At 41.2% G+C, this 23,597-nt stretch overlaps 1 protein-coding gene across 3 annotated transcripts in view; it reads right to left on the bottom strand.

The window, feature by feature from the left end:
- Positions 1 to 332: 332 nt before the first annotated feature.
- GPR19 (G protein-coupled receptor 19) overlaps positions 333 to 23,597 on the bottom strand; it is a 39,377-nt gene continuing 16,112 nt past the window's right edge. The window contains exons 2-4 of one of the 3 annotated variants that reach the window (XM_053895086.1): positions 22,236 to 22,392; positions 17,341 to 17,471; positions 333 to 1,922 (exon numbers count right to left, since the gene is read on the bottom strand). In XM_053895086.1, the coding sequence (XP_053751061.1) occupies positions 653 to 1,900 (1,248 nt within the window). In that variant the 5' untranslated portion in view covers positions 1,901 to 1,922; positions 17,341 to 17,471; positions 22,236 to 22,392 and the 3' untranslated portion in view covers positions 333 to 652. Of the gene's footprint in view, positions 1,923 to 13,873; positions 14,612 to 17,340; positions 17,472 to 22,235; positions 22,393 to 23,597 lie in introns of those variants that run through there. The other 2 variants (XM_019452002.2, XM_019452003.2) reach the window with 2 other exon arrangements.

Genomic DNA, 23,597 nt, shown 5'->3' with positions numbered 1-23,597 from the left:
GAGAGAGGGAGAGAGATATTAGGCAATTTTATAAGTTTTCTTTCTCTAAGAATCCTGAGTCAAATTTAATCACAGAAGACTTCCCAGAAAGTTCCAGTGTATTCCATCATACAGGGTGCTTTCCACAGGAGATCCGGACAGCAATTACTTGGAAGAAAGTAATGTAAAAACATATACAATATTAACACTCCCTTAATGTTACTTAGTCGCAGAAATACAAGTCTCTGAAATGTGTGTGACAGAAGATTTCATTTGGAACAGAAGCCCATAGTTATAAAATTTCAGTAGGGAGGAGAAAAAGGAGACAGAATAAAACAAATTCGAGTCATTAATCAAAGGCTGTGTGTATGGTTTATGCTTTTTGGACCTAATGGTAACTAAAAAGTAGGAACGCATTCTCTCTTTTATGCACGTAACTAATAGAGTAAAAGAACTCTTAACTATAGCTCAAGGTGAAAGCTTCCCCTAAAAGAAAAGGCAACCAAAAGAAAACCACAGAAATTCCAATCAATAGTTAAATGCATTTTACAAAATAAAACATTTCCCTCAGAAAGTTGACAGAAAAAAAAATGCATATAAATAGCTTCTGTTTTTAGAGTTAAAGCTTTTTAATCTCTGGCAACATAACAATAATTGAAAGAACTCTGCGAAATTAGACAAAAGTATTTGGTGGATTTGAATTAATGGGCCAAGCAAGCTTTTTTTCCTTGGCTTCTCTGTCAAATGAATCATAGATTGAGTCTTTGGTTATAGTTTTGGCCGTGGGAGGAATTTCTGAAATGCCAACGTAGTTTTTTTTGGCCATCCTTGAACTGGTTGTGATAGTATAGGCATTGCTTCGGTAACACTTCATTGAGGACATGCAAAAAGTTTCTTTCATTCCTCTCCTAAAATTGGCATTATAAATGGAATAGAGCGTAGGTTTAGAGGCTGAAGAACTAAAAGATATCCATGTGATAGCTGTGAAAACAAGGGAACTTTTCTTAGAGTCCCGTTCGGGGGGGTGCCACAGCTGAGCCACATGAAAAGGTAGCCAGGAGAGCAGGAACAATAGATTTAAAATGAGGAACATCTTGATAGTTTTCACTTTTGTCCTCGGGACAATGTTCATCGTCCTCCGCACTGTCCGACCATCGGTGCCTATTCTCCAGATATACTTCACGACCTTCTGGTAAAATAAGATGATGAGGACAGAAGGAATCACAAAGCTCACCAAGAAATGGATGACAGTGTAGGCAGTTCCTTCCCAAGAGGCAGGGAGGAAGTAATTGCAATGACTGTCCCAGTGGGAGCCATAGAAAAAGAACAGGGGGGTCACGAAGGCTGCATTGAAGACCCACGACGCGGCAATCATTTTCTTGGCTTTTTCTCTGGACACCTTGAAACTCAGGGGATAGACAATGGTGTAGAACCGGTCTATGCAGATGGAGAGGAGGACGTAGATCTGGACGCCCGGGGTGAGATACTGAAAATACCGCACCAGCTTACACATCACACTGCCAAGTGTCCACCTCCCCGTGGCGAACTGAAGCAGGACGAAAGGCGTACTGGCGACGCTGATGAGAAGATCAGCACATGCCATGGAGACCACAAAGTAGTTGGTGGTGGACTGTGTCCTCCTACTCCGGTGGATGACCAGACAAACCAGGGAGTTGCCAAATACAGAGAACAGCCACAGGGCCCCGAAGAAAATGCTGGCTGTGGCCACTTCCCCGGGTCTCAGTCCGTACTGCAGGTCCGTTCTGTTGCTCATCCAGCCGTGCTCCCCATGTAAGTCTGTCAGGTCACGGCTTGGCAGAGGTGCGGCTGTTTCGGTGCAGCTGTGGTTTTGGAGGGGCACCAGGAGCGTGGGGATGACCAAAGGCGGCTTGCTGTTATCCATTCTGTGAGCAAAAACCATATTCACTTTTTTCCTCTTAGTTCTGGATAAGAAAAGAAGAATGAGGCCTCCTGTTAAAATGGTGTTATAAAGAGCGACTCCTAAGGCTAACAGTCTTATCGGACACTGAGACTGTTGTCTACGTCCTGCCAGGACCCGTAGACTGGCAGGAACCCTGGACTACCATCCAGAAAGAGCTCTGGTTCCACTTCTCTTTTGTTTTAGGAGCTGTTTTGGCTGATCCCAGCTCAGGCTGTCCCTGGCCTCTCCCTTTCTCAACCCTTACTCAAGTGAGGTAGAACTCCTGCCCAGCCCCACCCCTAGACATATCCTTGTTGCCTTCACCCGCTGGGGACCACAAAGGGTTAAGGCACTCAAATCTGGCTCATGGTAAGGGTGCTACTCCCAAATGGAACGCATGGCAAACAGGTGAGAAGTTCCTAAATGTCAGGACACTAAAGCAGTGAGGCTGCGACGAGAAGACTCGGACAGATGGAAACACACGGATTTCAACTATGGAAACAGCTAACAGGAATCTGTGCAGACAGCCTGGCTGGTTCCCAGAGATGGCCCCGTTCTTACTTATGCAGAATTTCCAATACAGAAGCATTATGAAAGGCACGGAGCAACTGTATGTAACGCTTTCACAGGAGCCAGAAGTAGCTTCTAATTTAATGACATCTGAAAATAGCTTGCTTCTTCCAAAAGATGACATGATCCCTGTTCTAATAGCTTGCTACTTACAAATGATGTAACTTGAGGCTATTCTGCTGTTACTGTTTCATAGAATAACATATTGACTAAAGAACATACAAGATGTTCTCTATAGAATGTAACCACATTACTAGAAAGTTTGTGGCAAATGGATGATTAAAACCAGCCAACTGTAACTGTTACTCAGCTGGGTAAATAAACATTTATTTATTTTTGAGAGACAGAGTGAGACAGAGCATGAGCAGGGGAGGGGCAGAGAGAGAGGGAGACACAGAATCCTAAGTAGGCTCCAGGCTCCAAGCTATCAGCACAGAGCCTGATGTGGGGCTTGAACTCACAAACCGCGAGATCATGACCTGAGCCGAAGTCGGACACTTAATCGACAGAGCCACTCAGTGCCCCTCAGCTGGTTTTTTAAAAGCTTATGATCCTTGGGGCGCCGGGATGGCTCAGTCAGTTAAGTGTCCGACTCTTGGTTTCACCTCAGATGATCTCATGGTTTGTGAGTTTGAGCCCCACATAAGGCTCTGTGCTGACTGCGTGGAGCCTACTTGGGATTATCTTTCTCCTCTTCTTTGCCCCTCCCCCATTCATGCTGTCTCTCTCAAAACAAATTTAAAAAAATAAGTAAGTAAAAGCTTATGATCCTTAGATATAGAAGATTATTATAAATTTAGCCTTTAACTTTTTAGGGTACTATTTAGTGACAATAAAAGTTATACTTTTTAATAGGTAAAACAATTATATAATTGTGGGCTATTCAATTAAAATTGGTGTGACTTTGGTTGTAGTTGGATTATTAAGGTCTAATTTGGTCTGAATCTATTAAGCAGAAAGAGAAAACACAGCATCTACGTCCAAAATAACCAGAGCAGTCCCATGTAGCCTGTGGCACAGCAGGGGGGCCCTCCAGCAGCTCCCGCGGGGCCCCGTGTCCCTGTTGGTGGGCTCCTGTTGACCAGCCTCACACAGAAGCATTTCTGAAGTTTAGAGGTGGGATTAAAGAGCAGTTTTCGTTATTGTTTTTCTTTTAAAGATATCATTTTTTAAGTAATCTCCACACCCAATGTGGGGTTCAAACTCACAACCCTAAGATCAAGAGTCACATGCTCCTCCAACTGAGCCATTCAGGTCCCTACCAAGAACAGTTCTTAATGAAAGAACAGTTTTTCTTTTTCTTTTTTTTTTTTTTTTAATTTTTTTAACCTTTATTTTTGAGACAGAGAGAGCAAGCATGAGTGGGGGAGGGGCAGAGAGAGAGGGAGACACAGAATCCGAAGCGCGCTCCAGGCTCTGAGCTGTCAGCACAGAGCCCGACACGGGGCTCGAACCCACGGACCTCGAGATCGTGACCTGAGCCGAAGTCGGACCCCCAACCGACTGAGCCACCCAGGTGCCCCGAAAGAACAGTTTTTAATGGCAGAACAGTTCTTAATGGCTCACTTTTCCTTGAAGGACTTTTGCACTAATTTGTGGTAGGGAGATGAGTGTTAATATATACTGTTCTCACCCTGAAACCACATTCAACAAAAATCTGGAGCTCAGTGTGATGTAGTAAATGCCAGTCCCATATTACCTTCAGGCTTTTTTGTCCATAAGGCAGCCTTACGTGATTTCTCAAAAGAAATGTAAGATAATTAGAAATTTGACTACTAGAAGGCTTGTAAGCATGGCTGGCTGGGTGATATTATAAGAATACCAACCACACTCTCCATCTAAAAAAAATCAGGATATGCAGTCGGAAAACAGAATATAAGATCTAAAATTAGCACTGCCCTAGAAAATCTGGAATGCATAACCCTTGTACTTACAAAGTTGAAATGATCTCTTCACCTTTATATGTGTAAAACCTATGAAATACCAAAAAAAAATTATTTTTTTAAAGATTTAAACTTTAGGGGCACCTGGCTGGCTCAGTCAGTAGAGTGTGTGACTTGATCTCGGGGTTGGGAGTTTGAGCCTCACACTGGGTGTGGGGATTACCTACAAATAAAATAAAATATAATAAAGATTTAAAGTTTAAAAGTAAAACAGACGAGGAATCTTCCCAGGCTGTGCTCAACTTTTGGGGGATGCCTGCAGCGTAAATAAAACAGGACTTGGTGGCACAGCCTCTTCTCCGTAGTCAACACACACACTTTGAACCTGTGAACTTACTTTTGTTTGTCTCTCCCTTGTAGCAAAATTCTGGAGATGAAACTCAAGTTCACCACCACAACTAAAGCACCAGGAGGCCTTCCATCACTTCCTCCAGCTGTATTACACCAGCGAGTGTGTCTGCCCACTTCTCTAGCCCCACCACTCGGAAGCAGAGGCTCCTAAAGCTCAGAAATCGGACGAGGGAGCCTTGAGGAGGTCCTGAGTCCAGGTCTCCCCAACGATGGCACGACTTTTTGGACATTACGTACAACGGCTACGGCTCTGTTTTTTCATTCAATAAACCAAGACAAGACACTATGCTAGGTACTAGGGAAACAGATAAGTAAAGCCTGTAAGAGGGAAAATGGATAAACAGCTGCCTGACATAACTAAATTCTGTAATAATTATAACTGATGCTAAAAAGGCAAGCAGCTAAGTGGCAGAGAAAAACAAGGACCCAATTTTGCATGGGATATGAAAAAGAAAGGAGACACTTCACAAAGGAGGTGATGTTTGAGTTGGGGATTTAGAGACTAGGACTTCTTTAGGAAGACAGGGAGTGAAAAAAACATTCCAAAGAAGAGAGAGAGCACGTGGAATGAATTTGGGGGTCATCTTTTTTTGGGTCCCCTTTCCCTTAGGGGACATAGTTTCCTACAAACCACACCTCCTAGAGTATACACAGTTTCTAAATGTCCTACAATCAAACTGACCTAAAATTTCCCCAAGGTTACAGTGAGAGGTTACATTTTCTGCATTCATGGGCTGAAATGTGGTCAACAGTGGATGAGAGTATGAACAAAGCCAGAATGGCTGTGGTATCCTTGTTCACACAGCACTTTGTTAGTCCTTTATTGCAGCATTTTCCAAGTGTACTTTCCTTTAGAACAATGGTTCTCTAGCTTAGCAACGCATTGGACTCTCTCAGGGAGCTTTTAAAAAATACCGATGTCCTGGTCCTCCCCCAGAGATTCTAATTGAATTGGCCTGGAGTGCAACCCCCCAGGTGATCCTAACATGCAGCCAAGATCAGGAGTCCCTGCTTCAGAATTGCTTTCATGTTTCTGACTTCCCTCATCAAACTGTGGGCTCCCAGGTGAATAATGCTATTCTTTGTCTTTACATTAACAATTGCCCATTAAATATTTACTGAATCAAATCCATAGGGACAGAGAACTGAAATGTAGGACTCCTACCATAGGGGGCTCTGCTAGGAGAATTAAACCCAGAGATAGAAAGTCATTGTGTCTTCTCATGGAGGTGAAACACTGGTGACCATGGAGACAGGGAAAACAGACTGTGAAACTAAAGTCACCTCCATCGACTGCTACATGCAGTAGAATTCTCATTTAAGGGAGAGTGAAGGTAGTTGAGATGTCTGTCCTCAGACAGGCTTCTGCAATCCCCACCCCCCAAAAAATAGTCTGCCATGTTATAACTAAATTCTAGGGTTCCAAAGTAAAATTTCAGGTTCCAAAGTAAAATTTTGCCTACCCCATTAATTTGGAAATAAATCCTTCTTCAGGGGAGTGTTTCTGAAATACAAGGGTTGTTTAATTAGTTATTATGTCTGGGTTATCCATATGCAGTAATTTTAACAAAACAGGAAAAACTTATTCACCTCTTTCCTGCTCCACCTCTCTCTTCCCCTTCAGTTCTGAGACTGCCACATGATACACTCCACTGAGTTGAGTACTGAAGGCCCTTATTAGAATATATCTCTATACACTATCATTCATCTATCAGGCTCTAGGAGAGCTATTGCAATATACAGGTGGGGAAATGGTGGATGGGTTGACATGGTATAGAGCTAGGGACTGGGTGGACCTCCATCCCCCTCTCAGGAGCCTGGGGTAAATGCCTGTCACTGTATATTGCAATTTTTATTTTGTTTTGTTTTTTGTTTTTGTTTTTTCCAAGTTTATTTATTTTGAGAAGGGGAGAAGGCGAGAGAGAATCCCAGACAGTCTCTGACCTGCCAGCACAGAGCCCGATGTGGAGCTCAAACTCATGAACCATGAGATCATGACCTGAGCGGAAGTCAGATGCTCAACCAACTGAGCCACCCAGGCACCCTGCAACTTTTATTTTGAATGTTGCTCTGCTTCATAAGGTTATGAGTTCCTTAGGGCAAGGACTGTGTTTTTATCTCTGCATCCCTGGGCCATATAGATACTAAAAGTTTACTGAATAAATACATGGATAAATGTGTTAATAAAAAGTATCCAATACTTGAAAATAAAGCAAAGAGAGTATAGCATATCTTTTTAATGTCATGCTAAGACACTGTTAAAGGGGGTTCCCCCAAAGAATTATTTAACTCTCTGGGAGAATGTATCTGTGCTTGATTTTGCTATTTACTATATGACTAAATCCCAGACATTGTGAAAGTACATGTTAACTTGCAGATTTCTGTCTAGCAGAAAAAATAACTCCAAGAGTTATGAACTTATTGCTCTGTAGGATATCAGTTTTGTGTCTGTCTAGCAATCTTATGTCCATCTTCTTTAAAAAAACAAACAATAACAATAACAAAACCCTATAAATACCCATCTATTCAAATGCTCTTAGAACCAGCCCTATTACCTCATTGGTTTCTTCAGTAGCAAGTTGATAAATCTTTGACCTACGTTCATCCCCTATTTGTGTAAGAGTGAGTCATGATTTTAGCTTTTTGAAAAATCACACTGATAGGTGGATGAATGCATGAAAGATGAGAAACAAACAAAAGGACCAAAAGAGGAACAGAGGCACACAGCTGACAAACTTGGTTTACTTCAGGGTTGTACCAGGGGCCATTCCTTTGCCAAGCATATCAACTGCTGCTTCGGCTTCTAGATTCAAAGAACCCTAACAACTGATCTCTTTTCCCTCATGGAATTATAAAGATTCACAGGCATTCTTACAATATAGAAAGACCATTTTTATTTCTGAAATCTGTTTAAACATTTAATGTCAAACTAGAATTTTTATAATGTTGAATTTTTTTTTTTTACATGATTTGGTTGGGGAAAAAAAAAAACCAACCTGAAACATTTTCTTGTACCATGGTAAGCTTCTGCTGGACCAAAGCAGATAAATAAGATAAGGTTGTTTACTACTGAGCAGTAAGACTAATTACAATTATGACAGTAGTTACAGCATTAACACCACTGAGAATTGATATCTATTTTGTGCTTACTATATGTCAGGTACTTCATACACATAGCCCTTTCAGGTAGGTAATAGCCGTGTTTCACAAATGGAAAAAACTGAAGTTCTTCCCCAAGATCATATAGTTATAAAGTAGTCACCCCAGGACTGCCTCACTCCAAAGCCCATGCTCTTAACCACCACTGGGGCTTCATGCCTAGGGAGGCCACAAAAGGCTGGATCTGAATTCAGAGGTTCACACTGGCTGTACATGGATAGGTCTTTCTTCACTCCTCAAACACAGGAATGTAAAATTATTCCGCCACAGCCTCTTGCCTACCCACAGATACATCTGTTCAATATGCTAGCTCAGAAATATGTGACACAGTGAACATTTGGGGGAAAAAAAAATCACTCCCACCATATACTGCACAGAGGCTTGGCATCAAAAGTACAGTAAGACATGTTGGTCTGGAAATACAGCCTTTCTTCAGAATGAAAAATGTGAGACGATTGGAAATTCATTATAACACATGATTAACCGTTATTGGCTTTTAAACACAGGATGAAAGCAGAACTCTAAACCCGTTTGAACTGAAAGTGAGGAAAAGTTTGATCAATGGTAGTGCCCCAAGTAGGGAAATGTCTCCTTTAAATTTTAATTTTTGTAACTTAGAAAATACCATGGTGGTAGATATTTTCTCTTAAACCTTGCATTGTTAGTAGGCTGTATATGTGAAAATAAGAAATACCCAAAACAGTAGTGGGTGACTGGCTTGCATGAGCTCCCCAGAGCCAGCTGTGCACATTTCTTCGCAACTCCAAGTTCAATGACATCATGCTGGTATAAATCAGCCTTGGCAGGAATATTCACACCATGGAAACTGACAAACACCACAAATCAGGTTTTGTTTTTTTTTTCTTCTCCTGCTCAACTAGATGTTAAACATTTACCAGCCTACTGCCTCCAGTAGGGCAGGATTTACAGGGCAACATACCCTGAAGCCCTGAATTTACATCCCTGAATTTACAAATGGCTAAGGAGGCCACACAGGCTCTTCAGAAGCTTCCTGAATGGTTATCTTGCTTTCTGGCTCTGAGCTATGGCTTTGGTGTGGACACTGAGCTCAGTGCTTTATGGAACTACCTAAGGCACAGGTAGCCACCAGCAAGACTGTGGTGGGGGAATAAAAAAACCAGAGAGGATAAGACACGTTCTCACAATGTGCCACCCAGATATGCCTGCCAGATGAAATACAGGATCCCCAGTAAAAGATGAATTTCAGATAAAGGACAATATTTTAGCATAGATATATCCCACATAATATTTAACTAGTATCCTATATTTTTATTAGCTAAATCTGGCAAACCTACACCCAGAACATAATCCTGTGCTGAAAATCTTCTCATCTCACAACATAGGAATATTGCAAAGTGTACATGTATGAAGGCTTTGAAGTCAGAAAGCTCAAGTGTAAATTCCACCTTTGTTGCTCACTAAGTTGTTGTGTGACCCGGGACAAATGATCTAACCCTTCTTGAACTCCAGTTTTCTTATCTGTAAAATAAGGATAATTATTCCTATCGTATTTGATTATTATGAAGATAAAATGAGATAATATATGCACAGGAGTTAAATGAGCTAATACCAACCAATCTGCCTAGTATGAGGAAAATTGTCAATAAGCCTTATCCTTGTGCAGGTCTATACATGATCTAATGCAGTGTCTAGCATATAGCAAGTGCTTAAAAAATTAGCACTCTTACGGAGGTTCTTAAAAAAGTTAAAAATAGAACTAGTACAATCCAGCAATTGCACTACGAGGCATTTACCTCAAGAATACAAAAATACTAATTTGAAGGGATACATGCACCCCAAATGTTTATAGCAGTATTATCACAATAGCCAAATTAAGGAAACAGCCCAAGTGTCCACTGATAGGTGAACGGATAAAGAAAATGTGATGTGTATATATATATACGATGGAATATTACTCAGCCATAAAAAAGAATGAAATCTTGCCACTTGCAACAACAAGGATGGAGCTAGAGAGCATTACGCTAAGTGAAGTAAATCAGTCAGAGAAAGACAGGCACCATATGATTTCACAATATATAGAATTTAAGAAACAAATGAGCGAAGAGGAAAAAAGGAGAGGCAAACCAAGAAAGACTCAACTATAGAAAACAAACTGATGGTTACCAGAGGGGAGCCGGAGCGACAGGTGACCTAGGTGATGGGGATTAAAGAGTGCACTTCTGATCAGCACTTTGTGATGAATGGAAGTGTTGAATCACTATCCTGTACACCTAAAACTAACATTATACTGTATGTTAACTAAACGGAATTTAAATATCAACTTTTTAAAACTTTAAAAAAAATTAGCACTCTTACTACTGTTAGCCCATGGAAGTGTCAAAAGCCATATGACAAGCAAATTTTAGTAACCACATCTCCTACTGTAGTGATAATACTAACATCAGTCACATAATTTAACTGTGTTAAGAGTGAATAGCTTTTGCAGAGGGGCCTTGGCACCTAATCATTATTCACATTGTTGATTCTAAGGGAAAAATCATTGAGATCCAAATAAATCAACACAACCTTTCTCCAAGTTGGGCATGATTTTTTTTAGTGACAGATTAGCCAAATAAAACCTTTTTCTATACTTTAAACCAAAATATGTAATACAATGAATTGAATGTCTTTCTCAAAAACATGTGAAATCCACTCCACTTAAATTATTTCCATTAAGTAATTGTGAATAATTGCAAAAGAACCTCATATTTCCAGTGAAACAGTTTCTCCTCCACCATCGGAGACCCCTAGTATCACATGCTTACTAACGTGGAATTTTCTCTACTGCCCTTTCCCCCTTTTCTATTGTATGTCATATAACATATAAATATTCCTCCATAATAGTTCCAGCTCTGTGCCTTTCAATCTGTTTCCGGCCTGGGATCGAGCAGTGTCCTAAGAGCAGCCTGGGCACACCATCTTTGTGTCTGGATACTGGTTGTCCATGGACCTGTATTACTCTTCTACCACCTTTACCTTTCTTTGTCCTTCACATGAATTCTAAAATATCAGAAATAAACAGAGTCAGCATCCTTGGAGTGATTTCTGGGAATGAGGAAAGCTTCTTTCTCAACTTCTCTTACCATTAGAGCATCATTCTTTTAAAGTCAAGGTCCCTATTAAAATGTAAATACTTCTTAAAGAGTAAATATTTTTACTATTATAAGCAGAAGAGACCCCTTTTATCTCTGAGATCAATGATCTTAGTGGGAAGGAAAAAAGAAGAGGTGCCAAAACAAAAGTCTTGAGGACAGTCACACCTGAGAGAATAAAGATGGGGTGCCATTATGGGAGGGAGTGGGTGAAGGGTGAAAGGCTGAAGGTGAAGAAGCACCTACTTGACAGTTTTGTGTAGGGATGGCTAGCACTGGAATAAATGTCACACCCAAAAGAATATAACAGAAAGGAACCCAAGCTCTACCCCACATGAACGTTTCTGTTGGTCATGAGCTGCAGTCCTCCCCAAATTCTTTACAAACAATGTTGCAGGAGAAAATGTTAGGTTACCCTGGCATCTCACTATAGGTGCATATAAAGGACACTAGCCAATCTCTCTCACCCCACTGCCATTTAGTAAAGTTCTGTGCAGGAGGGATGTAGCTCCAGGGTTAATAATACTGAACTTCTCCCTCTCTCTACTGTTCACACAAAATCTATAAAATCAGACAAAATGGGGGGGGGGGGGAAGAAATATCAAGAAACATCACCCTAAGAAATGACTATTTTCTTACAATGGTATATGCAAAATAGTCTTCAATTATACAATTACCCAATATTTCTTATCACTCAATGTGAACCAGGATTGTGCTAATTGCTAAAAATATGGAAGTCAGCTAGACAGACAAGGTCCCTGTTTTTGTGGAGCTTACCTCTAGTAAGGAAAACAAATAACAGCTAAACAAATACATAAAGAGTAAAGTAATGGCTAGTGCTAGGGAGAAAAATAAAGCAAAATGAGGGACCAAGGACCCATGAAAAATGGGATGGCACATGACTGGTTGGTTACCCAATGGCCATTCCCAACTTCTCCCTTGTCTTCCTCTCTCAAGAGGCTGAAAAGGCAAGATAACAACTTTCTGCCATCCCTTGCAGCTAGGGATGGTCACATCATCATTGCTTCTGGCACTGAGACAAGAGGAAATCTCTAGGTGGATGTTGGGAAGCTCTTGAGAAAATGTTTCTCTCCTGGTAAGAGGAAAGAAGCATGTGGAAAGTGTTCTATCTTGTGGGCCTGGCTGCCCCTTACTTCTTAACCTTTGTAAACTGTCATGTGAAGAGGTCAGGGCACTGGGTGGTATCTTATCACCCAGTAATAAGGGCAGGGCAAGTCCTGAGACTCAAAAAGATATTACCCAGTGTCCTGACACTGAGGTAATGTTAGAACAGCCACCACTAGGCTTCTCAAATAAGCAATGTTTCTGTATGGCTTTAATCCCCTTTGAGTTTTCTATTACTTGCCTCTAAAATCATCATAACATAGGGTCTTATTTTAGATGGAGTGGCCAGAGAACAGTTCTCTGAAGAAGTGATACTACAGCTGAAACTCCAGTGATGGCAAGCCAGCCACAGGAAAGTCAGAATAACATTCTAGGCAGAAGCAATGTGTGCAAAGACCCTGGGGCAGTAATAAGCCTGTTATGTAGCTGGAGCATATGAATGTGGAATAAAATGGTACCTGATATAATCAGAAAGGTAGGCAGTGGATTAAATCACATATGGCATTGTAGGGCACAGATATTATTCTTATTGCAATGAGACTCACTGCAGGCTTTAAGCAAAAGAGTGATAGGAGTATGACCTGATTTATGTTTTAAAAATACAACTTTAATTGCTGTGTAGGTGGCTGAGAGAAGTGGGGGCACCAGTTAAGAAACTATTACAATAAGCTAAGTAAGTAATAATGATGGCTTAGACCTAGTAGCAATGTAGGTGGAGAAAAGTAGATGGCTACTGAAAATATTTTGGAGACAGAGCCAAGAATATCTGCTGGTGTGTGATGGGGTTAGGGGAACAGGGATGACTCCCAGGTTTGAGGGTCTGCGATGCGGGGGGGGAGGAAGAAAAAGTTTGGGGAGCTGGAAATCAGTAATTCTATTTTGGGTGAGTTACATTCTTAGCAGATACCCAAGTAGAGACATCCACTTGTCAGATAAATAGATTAAGTTTGGAGAAATGTCTATTGAGATTCTTTGCCCATTTTCATTAAGTCATTCATCATTCCATAAATCCATTTTAAGATCATACTATGTGCCAGAATGTACTGTGCTAAGAACTATGTATACAATGATCAATAAAACCATGTCCCTACCTTCAGGAAGTTCACAGTCTAATTATGACTATGCTGTGGAGGGATGGAGAGAAGAGGAATAAATAAGTACAAATAAAACCAGTAAGTTGTAGTGAGTTCTGTGAAAGAAAAGAGCAGAGCATGGTAGGAGGACCTTCTTTAGGGCTGGGTGGTTGGGGAACCAAAGGAAGCAGTAGCAGCCATGACAGAGAAGAGCAAGCCATTGCTAGTAGACTCCCTAGGACTCCTGCTGCAGACAGATGACAAGACAAGAAAACCCAGTCCCTAAGCTGCCCTGGATTCCCAGCTACCTTCCAGATCTTGAACAATGTTTCAGGCTCCTTAAGGCCTGGACTTAGTACTTGTGATAGGCTGTTTTCCTTGAGGCAACTCAGACTTCTCTGCAGTCAAAAGAACCTATCTCACAGGGGGAGGGGGACAAGAAAGAGAGAAAAAGGGGTAAGCGGGGCCTAGAGGGCCTAAGTGCCTCCGGGAACTTCCTTTGACTCTGTACCAGATTGGTTCCCCTATTCGCCTATCCCACTCCACAATATGTCCCCACCCGGTCATTTAAGCAGGGAGCAAAGAATGCCTTCATTTCTGCCTAGAGGAGGGGGAAAAGAGGAGGCCTGATTCACTCACATGCAGGTCACTGTTCCACAGAGTCAGTGTTGCCCATTCATAATTGCAACTGGAAGACTCCACCGCATTGTACGGAGGCAAGATAATAAGTCACTCAAGAATTGATCTGTGCTGTGCTCTTTGCTGAGATTTTTTTTTTTTCTGTCCCCTTCTGAGAATGACCCCAGACCCTAAGTTCTGCCTTATTTTGCAGGAGAGTTGTATTACCGGGCTTGAGACAACACTGTTTCCTTGGCTTTTGTTTTCTGGAGGCTGAGTTCTCTGAGGGGATTTCTATAGAGGGTAGGAGAGAAAAACAAGGATGGCTGAACCAGGATGTGGCTGTGGCCCCTGGAGTCATGTGAAAGGCAGGCCTAGATGGCCACAAAAGATCTTTTGGGAATGATGAAAAGGTTCTGAAATTTGATTATGGTGATGGTTGTGCAATGCTGTAAATATAACAAAAATCACTGTCTTATACACTTAATATGAGGGAATGTTTTGGTATATGAATAAAGTTGTTAAAAAACAAAAAACAATGTTGGCCTGGAACCCTTGCCTCACTTCCCCACTGCACTCACTTCCCTACTGCTCCCCACTGACAAGTGGTAATAGAGGAGTGCAGCTAGCAGGGTGGACTCAAGGCATAGAGTTCCTAGCTGGGAATAAAGTCCACTGCCCCAGGGGTGGTACCAACACAGATCTACCAGTTTCCAAGGACACGTGGTGGCCCAGATCATAATTACATTTCTGCTATAATCAGAAGGGATCCAAGGCTAGAGCGACCATCCCATACATTTTGCTGTAAGAACCCCATGACGTAGGAAGAGAAAGAGACTCCCACTCCCAGTCCCAGTAAAGTTTGTCACTGACTTTTCCACTTAGCCTGGTAGGATGGAGCCCTGACGTTATTTAAAGGAAATAATATATGTAGGAGGCAAAATGCCCCCCCCCCCCACCAAAGATGTCCATGCCACACAGAAAAAGAGACTCATAAATGAATGAGCCCTTAAAAACAGAGAATCCTCTCTGGTTAGAAACAGACAGATGAGGGGCACCTGGGTGGCTCAGTTGGTTAAGCGTCTGACTTCAGCTCAGGCCATGATCTCGCAGTTTGTCAGTTCGAGCCCAGCGTCGGGCTCTGTGCTGACAGCTCAGAGCCTGAAGCCTGTTTCGGATGCTGTGTCTCGCTCTCTCTCCGCCCCTCCCCTGCTTATGCTCTGTCTCTCTCTGTCTCAAAAATAAATAAAACATTAAAAAAAAAAAAAGAAAAGACAGACAGATGAGGCAAAAGAAGTTAGAGAATGATTCCAAGCATGACAAGGAAGCAGATATGCTGTTGCTGGCTCTGAGATACAGGGGCTCACGTGCAACAACCAGAGAGGCCACTAGGAGTGATGGATGGTCCCCAACTGATAGCTATGAAGAAAATGTGACCTTAGTCCTACAACCACAAGAACTGGATTCTGCCAATCACTGAGAAGAGCTTGGAAGGGGAATCATCCTCTAAAAAGAAACACAGTCCTGCCCACACCTTGATTTCAGCCTTGTGAGACTCTAAGCAAAGAAACCAGCCAACCCACCCAGACCTCTGACCTGCAGAACTGTGACATAATAAATAGCTATTATCTTAAGCTACTAAATTTGTGTTAATTTGTTAAGCAGTAATAGGAACTAATTCAATATGGCATTTCTTAGATAACTGGGTGTGAACACTATCACTTTCCACTACCCCACCAGCATCTAGATTAGTAGAAACCTTGAAAAGCTTAAAGAGTGTATTTTACCTTAAAGATTGGACCAGGGACTAAAACCAGGGCTCTGATTCTGATCACAAGCACTGAACAGAAAGTCATGAGAAACAGGTCTTATTTTTAGATCCCTGTAAGGACCTTAAGTAAATCAATCTCTCTGACTCTCCATTTCCATGTCTGCAATATCAATGAGTTGGCCTAGATGATTTCTAAGTTCCTTTTAGTGTAATGAACTAAAACTGATAGATGTTTCAAGGAACAACACACATTCATTCAATATATAACCCACTACTTTCACCCGGCAGAGAGCTCATCCCAAGAGGGCATTTTGATGGGAGGAGAGGGAAGTTGGTTAGGGCTGCTGAGGCTTCTGTGAGCTTCTGATAACCAAGAACAGTATGGGTCTCCAAAGAAGAGATGAATTTCCCCTATGGGCCAGCTAAGCACCCTGCCCCTGCCACCCCCAGGTGCCCCAATAATTATCCTGGAAGAGCCAGCAACCTCTTGAAGATTCCCTGCAAGAAGTGATGGGTCAGGGAGGACCTGCCACATGTGTTTGCCTTCCATTCTATCTAAACCAAGCTTCTCAGAGGGGAGAAGAACTTACTAGCATCCTCTACCAATTTCCCACACCTCTCTTCCCAGTATGGAGTCTTTCGAATTCTGAAGGAAACAATTTGGCCAAGGGATTTGCACCTCCCCAAATTCAATGTAATTCATTGCAGCAAATGGTTTTTGAATAGCTGCTGTGTGCTCACTGAGTTAAAGTAGAGGCGAGCAGTTGTTCTGGAGGTAAGCGTTCAGTTTCATTTCCAAGCTTGGATTTCAGTATCAAAATCTCTAGTGAAACTCAGGAAAGGAGGAGGAGGCAAAGACCAGACGCATTACACTCAAAGCACAGAACGATACAGTAGATGCGATTTACAGTCATTTGAAAAGAAGATGGTTTTCCTTAAGAACTGAGTGCAAACACTGAACAGAGTTACTAAGAACTCTGTTTTTCAGAAGCATTTATATTCTGTCTCACATCAAATTAATGTCAACACTCTGGGTAAATTTTGTCCTCAATCAGGGTTTTTCCAAGAAAGCAAACCTGTAAGTTCATGGAGCAGAACTTAGATTTGAATTTGCATTAATGTGCATTCTTCATGGACAAATTATGCAACTATATGTAGCCAGCTGTCACTGAAAATATGTTTGACATGTATTTGCTTTTTTTCACATGGTTAATATATATTTTAGTACCATATATTTTTAGACATTTTATAAGTTAAAACGATGCTATCATTTCTCATTGGTTCATACTTTAATCCTCTCTGTACATCAGCCATGGTTGACCCAAGTCACCTACACCAATCATTTTTAGCTTTTCTTCCTCAGAGACAGATGTGACAAATGTGTTTTTACATGTGACACACCCCTACAGATGTATCCAGAATTATGTGCAACTCTACGAGCCTGACCTATAACTCCAAAACTGAGTCTTCAACTAAGAAATCATGTGGAAAAGAAAATAATTGTGTAGATATCCTTAAATTTATTCTAATTAATTTAAAAAATTAATCACTGGCAAATCTTGGTATTTGATACATTAGCAAGCAATTATTTGCAACTGATATCCTTTGCTTGGCATATATTTTGACACCATAGTTGATAAGAGCATGCTATATACTGTAAATGTACACCTGAAATCTGAATTCTTTTGTTCTTTTTTTCCTTAAATGTTTTACTTACTTTTGAGAGAAAAAGAGACAGGGAGCATGTGCAGGGAGGGGCAGAGAGAAAGGGAGACAGAGGATCCCAAGCAGGCTCTATGCTGTCAGCACAGATGCGGGGCTCGAACTCACGAACTGCAAGATCATGACCTGAACAGAAGTCGGACACTTAACCAACTGAGCCAACGAAGTGCCCCTGAAATCTGAATTCTTGAAGGCTAAGGGTGCCTGTCACAGAGAACCAGAGAAAAGACTATAAGGAAGAAAAACATAGTTATTCTCCCAACGGGGCAATGGTGGGGATATGATAAACCTGTTATAAAAGTCTACCAATGAGCATTTTTCTGGAAGTAACTAATCTCCTACCCATGATCTATAAAGCCACTGACATTCTAAAAGGTTTCATAGGCTATGCCCAAACTTGGAAGTTGTGTTACATTCCTTAGATGTGGAAGAAAATGACTCTTCACACATTTCAAATATGAAGAGGCTGTATAATGTGGTGATTGGGAGCATGGGCTCTTAGAGCTGTGGTTCACAGTTAATTCTGCCTCCCAGGGGACATTTAGCAATGTCTGAAGACATTCTTGATGTCACAATTGGGGGAGGAGGGTGTTACTGACATCTGGTAGGTAGAGGCCAGGTATGCTGCTAAACATTCTAAAATAATGTAGGAAAGCCCTCCACAAACACAGAGTTAGCTGGCCCCAAAAACCAATAGTGCTGAGGTTGAGAAACCCTGCTATAAAGCAACCTGCCTGGGTTTCAGATCACTCAATACCTATGTAGCCTCTACCAAGTTACTTAACATTTTTGTCCTTACTGAGTGCTTTTTACCAATAAAATTAGGATAATAATGGTACCCACCTTATTGATTTGTTGTGAGAATAAAATAAATGATGCAGGAAAGGAGCTAAGAACAATGTTTGGAACAAAGCAAGTGTTCAACAAACACTGACTTCTGTTATCACTGTATGTATTGAGAAAGACTGAGAAGAAATATAACAAAATTGTAACAAGGGTTGTTTCCAGGTGGCAAGGTCATGACTGATTTTTATTTTCATTACAGTTCTACAGTTTTCATGTTTTCCAAATTTCCTAGAACTGTATTTATATTAACCTAATATCCAAAAACATATACTATATTTTTAAAGAATGCAGAGGAAAGAACTTTACTTGTGATATGGCGGAAAGAGGACAGAATTCAGATCCTGGCTCTATCTGCTGCGTGGGACTTTGGGCAGGTTAGTCCATCTCTATGAGCTTCAATTTCCTGATCAGAAATTGGGGCTAATAACCTATGTCACAGAGTCTGTATCAGGATTACACATGACAGACATCCAGTGCCTAGGAAAGTATGCTGAATGAGAGGTTCCATGAGATGACTGCTTTAAAAGTTTAGCCAGGGAAAAATGACTCCATAAACAGGAAAATATATTCATCATGCTAACGCCTCTTTTGCTTTTTAAACTGTCCTCTTAGAGAGACGACCTCCCATCTCGTGTCATTTTTGGCCTTGGTTCATAAAGGAGACGCTGCATCCACATTCTGGTTCGTCCTTCTATTCCTTCCCCTTCCCTATATACACATATGCTAGGAAAGGATTCAGTAATTTGGCTGGCAGGGCCTGACTCATTTGGCAGGGTTTACGAGCAGTGGGCAAGTTACTGTGACTGAAAGGCAGGGCCCCGGTCTCACTTTCTCATATCCTTCACCCAGGCTCAGTGTCCCTCCTCCTATTTCCTCTTCCATTCCTAGCCTCCAGGTTGGCAAGGCCTCTCCCTAAGGGGAAGCCTCTCTGCTTTGTCTCTCTGTTCCACCTTCTCCTGTTCAGCTGGGAGAGTAGAGCTGGTAGACTTGAGAGGGATGAGTAGGAAGCCCAGCTAGGTTTCCAAACCTAAGCCTCTCGAGCACACCAGCCCTGCCTACCTGAGAAGCCCTGCATGAGTGTGGTGGGCATGCTGCACTTGCCTGGCTGTACAGTGCTTCCAGCACAGCTTTTCTTCTGCACAACTCACTCAGCAGGTAACACCGGAGGTAAGGCGGTAAGGAGGAGAAGTTTATCCACAAACCCTTTTCTTCCTCTCCTTAATGACTGAATTAGATGGGAACAATAGGATATGTCTCTGAATATTATAAAGAGGGGTGACTATTTTATTTATTTTATTTTTATTTTTTAATGTAATCTCCACTCCCTACATGAGGCTCAAACTCATGACCCTGAGATCAAGAGTTCCATTCTCTACCAACTGAGCCAGGCAGGTACTCCAAGAGGGATGACTGTTTAAACCCTAGTTATCCTGCTAACTTGAAATCAAATCCTAAGCAAACTTTCAAGATAACCTGAGACAATCTTTTGCACTCAAGTCCTAACTGCCATGGTTTGGGAAAAGTACTGTGGCTCCAATCTACTCTGACACTAAAGATCCCAGGGTTCTCTGGGGGAGGAGTCCTATAGTCGTGTGAGCTCTTGGCTAAGTGTTCTGGGGACAGGGAGCCACAGCTGATTAGGAGAGGCCTGCCTGGGGCAGGAACTGACCTTCTCATCACATTCAGCCTCAACCCAAGATAAACTATTTCAGTGTTGGGAGATGATGCCAGGCAAAGCATCAGAGTAAAATGAGACCATTAGGGTGCCTCTATATCTAGACACAAATAAAAATATCAGGAGAACCTCATTCTAAAGATAAATAAAATGTCAGGGGGATTGGATATCCCCAGGTAGGAATTTATGAATACTTCTTGAACTCTAGTGTGCTACTGCTTCAGGGTCAGCCTGACTAGCGTATATAAATTTCAGGCATAGTTTTGACTATATGTAGTTGCTAAGTTCTCTCCCACTACACATTCACCTCTTCACTGTCCTCTCTACAAGCACATGCAGCATAAAATAGACGTGGGCCCCTAAACTGGCTCCAGCAGAAAGCTTCCAGAGCTTTCGCAAATATATAGTGTGAGCTTACCATAAACCAGGCCTGGTGCTAAGTGCCAGAAACCCAGTGATGGAAGATACGATCCCTTTACTCAAGGAGCTCATTTTAGATGACTATAATAGTGTAAAAGTGGTACTTGTCCCAGGGAAACATAGATTTTAGCAGGGATCCAAGGCTTAATATAAAGGACTAAAGTTCAGTATCGTAGGAGACACAATCACTCTTCAAAGTATTCTTCGATGAAACCCTGAAGGGGAATACCTCATTTAGTGAAGAATTTTACAAATTTTAGATTTCTATCCCTTCTCTTCCTCTTTGTATCTTTGACCTAGTAACTGCTCGTAGTTTTTCCATAGCAAAGAAGTATGAGATCAGTCATCATTTACTGTCAAGAGCCAAAAGGGAAACTACACAGACAAAAAGAGGAAATCTTTATATTTCAGAAATTTCTAAGAGTTAAGGGAAAAACTTATTTTTCCCTTAAAAACCTAAAATAATTTGTAAAGAGAGTGATCTGTTATTACCTTGAAGTATGATAATATTATTTTAAAGCAATAAATCTAGTCTGTTTGATACCGTAGTTTGTGGTCATAATTTCTAAAGTTTTTAATCTCTTTGTTTTATTTTGAAAACCAAGTTAAGTCCTTTTAAAGATAACATGTTTAGACTGGTCTTATTACTAGGTTCAGAGGATGAAAATATGTTCAGTTCGATTAAAAAAAAAAAAAAATCAACCATGAGGTAATTCTAGATTTTTTTTGCCTTTAGACATCATTTGGTCACCATAGTAACACAGTACTTTACTACCAAATATCTATACAGCAAAAAGGGAAGAGAAGAACAGGCAATTACTTACTGGTTATTTGGGAGTATAGAATATGACTATTGGGATAATTCAAGATTAAATATAGATTCCACCGGGGATCTATTTTAGCCAGGCAAGCTAATTTGATCTTCTAGTAGCATCAGCTGAACAAAATTTGTAGCCAAATCAACTGTTGACATCATTTGAAATAACACAAGCAGGAAAGAAGCATAGTTTAGTAGTTAAAAATCATGGACTCTGGGGTCAATTTCCTTGGTTCCAAACCCTATTTCTAGGGTTTGCTAGCTGTATGATCTTGGGAATATTCCCTGATTTCTCTGTGCCTTAGTTTCTTCATTACCAAAATGTGGGTACTAATAATACCTCCCTCAGAGGGTTATTATAAAGATTAAATGACTGATTATTTGTGCTTAGAATGATGTCTTGCACATAGCAATAACTTTGTAAGTATTTTTTAAAAGATGAAATAAAATTTAAATTTGCTAACTTCCCTCTTTGTGCTAGGTAGAAATGGTCAAAGATACCAAGATTTAAGTACATAGCAGATTATTTTAGCCTGTAACTTTAGAAGATTCCTTTGAGAACTTCCTGGGAGCCTTATTGATGGCTATTCTGTAAGATTTGGAAGTCAGTAGCACTCTACTATCTAAAACCAGAGCTGGAAATAATCATAAGCTCTCCTTGTATCAGGAACATCAGAAGGAAGACAATTGCACAGCACAAAGAAACAGCACGCCTGCCCGCTCAGGCTCCCTAAGCCACTGCCAATAACCTCTGGGAACATGGGCACAGAATAAGCAAGGGAGGAAACAAGATTTTATTGCCATGACAATGAAATCTAGTTGATTTCAGTAATATTATTTTTTTCTTCTTTCCAGGACTCAAAGAAAAAATCGTTTTCATCAATTAGTACTTTGTTTTACTAATTATCATTGTACAAAATTTCCATCAATTTTTCTTCAACAGGCACTTACTCTGGTAAATTGTTCCTTTTACAGAACTATCTAGGCATCTTTTCTAAACCTGCAACAAATCTAAAGCCCCTAACCAACATCTAAGCCATGACAAAAATCTCTAAATTGCCTGGAAAAAAGAAGGTATTATGTTCTCTAAGCCAAATTTCAGCCGCGATACCACAGGATCCCTAGCGCATACCTTCATCTGGACTTGATTTCAGGGATGGTCTCCTTTGGTCTTCTCCGTCAGGCATAACCCTTGCATAGGAGTTTGGAGAATTCCATAAACCACCAGGAAAGCTTGGGAACACATTCATTTCTGTCCTCTGCCTTCCCCTTGGCTCGTAGCCTGCTTCCTGGTAAGAAGACAAGATGACGCTGTACTGGGTTGACGGTTAAACCATCTTCCCGCCCCCAGCCCCACTCTCTTGGTGCCCCTCCCTTATCCTTTCCAAGGCTCTGGAATGTGTCACATGGGAAATGGATCATGTGGTTCAAGGGGGGAATGTGGCCATCTTCTATCTCCCTTCCCCCACTTTTCCTTTCAGGAGCAAAGCAGCAGAAATCTCCGACCTGATTGGCTCTGACCAAAAATCTCCATATGAAAAGGAAAAGACTCAACCAAACCTCCAGCCTTCTCCACTTTCTTTTTTTGTTTTATTTCTCATCTGAACGTTTTATTATGGACATTCAGAGTTGCTTGGTAGTGAGGGAAATGATGCTTTCTTCCCAGCCCCTTTCTTTCTTATTATCAATACCCTAATGTGACAAGGTGTTCCTTAACCTCCGTCTGGAACCCACTTAGCATAACTGAGACAACTGAGTGTTCAGCACCAAGGACAGCATTGCACCCCCTTTGGCGTTCATTAAAGCCATTTGTCTACTTCACTCTCAGGTAAATAAAAATATTTTAAAAATATTTCCCTGAGGTCTTGTGTCTAAATATAAGTCAGACCACATATTTAGGGTCCTGATGTTTCCTACTATCAATTTATTGTTACTTTATAAATACAATTTTTACATATCATTACAAAGACCATCCCATGCGTACCTACCTCCCTGTTGCCATCCCATCACCCATCCCCACCCTTTAGATATGCTCCATGTTTTAGGGGGAGGGGAAATTCTCATAACATAGTTTACTATACACCCATATATCTATGCTCATGAACAAGACAAAATAAAACACAGAAACACACAGGATTTCTTAAGTGTGTATATCAAGATGTCCTTAGCCCCATTCCTAGGCCTCAGGCAGGGTTGAATTAGAGAAGCAGGGAGGAAGCCTAGTAGAAACTGTTTTTGTGCAGGGTCTATCCTGCTTTGCTGACGTCCCTGTTGCCATGGTGCTAGGTAACAGCTGAAGGGGATGATTTCTTTCAGAACCGGTCACCATGGGACCCTGCTGACTAAAGAAAGGAAGAGGAAAAAGGACTGAATTGCTGAGGAGGACTTTCAATTAGCATTTTCAGAGCCAAATTTACCTAATGGGCCCTTTCCTTATTAAATTGTTGCTGACCCTAAATCCTAAAAGGATTCTAGAAATTAGTATGGACACTGT

Source organism: Panthera pardus, unplaced genomic scaffold (genome assembly GCF_024362965.1).
Source record: "Panthera pardus isolate Hobbes unplaced genomic scaffold, ASM2436296v1 HiC_scaffold_6, whole genome shotgun sequence".
In the NCBI taxonomy this organism is placed as follows: domain Eukaryota; kingdom Metazoa; phylum Chordata; class Mammalia; order Carnivora; family Felidae; genus Panthera; species Panthera pardus.
This window is presented reverse-complemented; position numbering and strand designations above follow the sequence as displayed.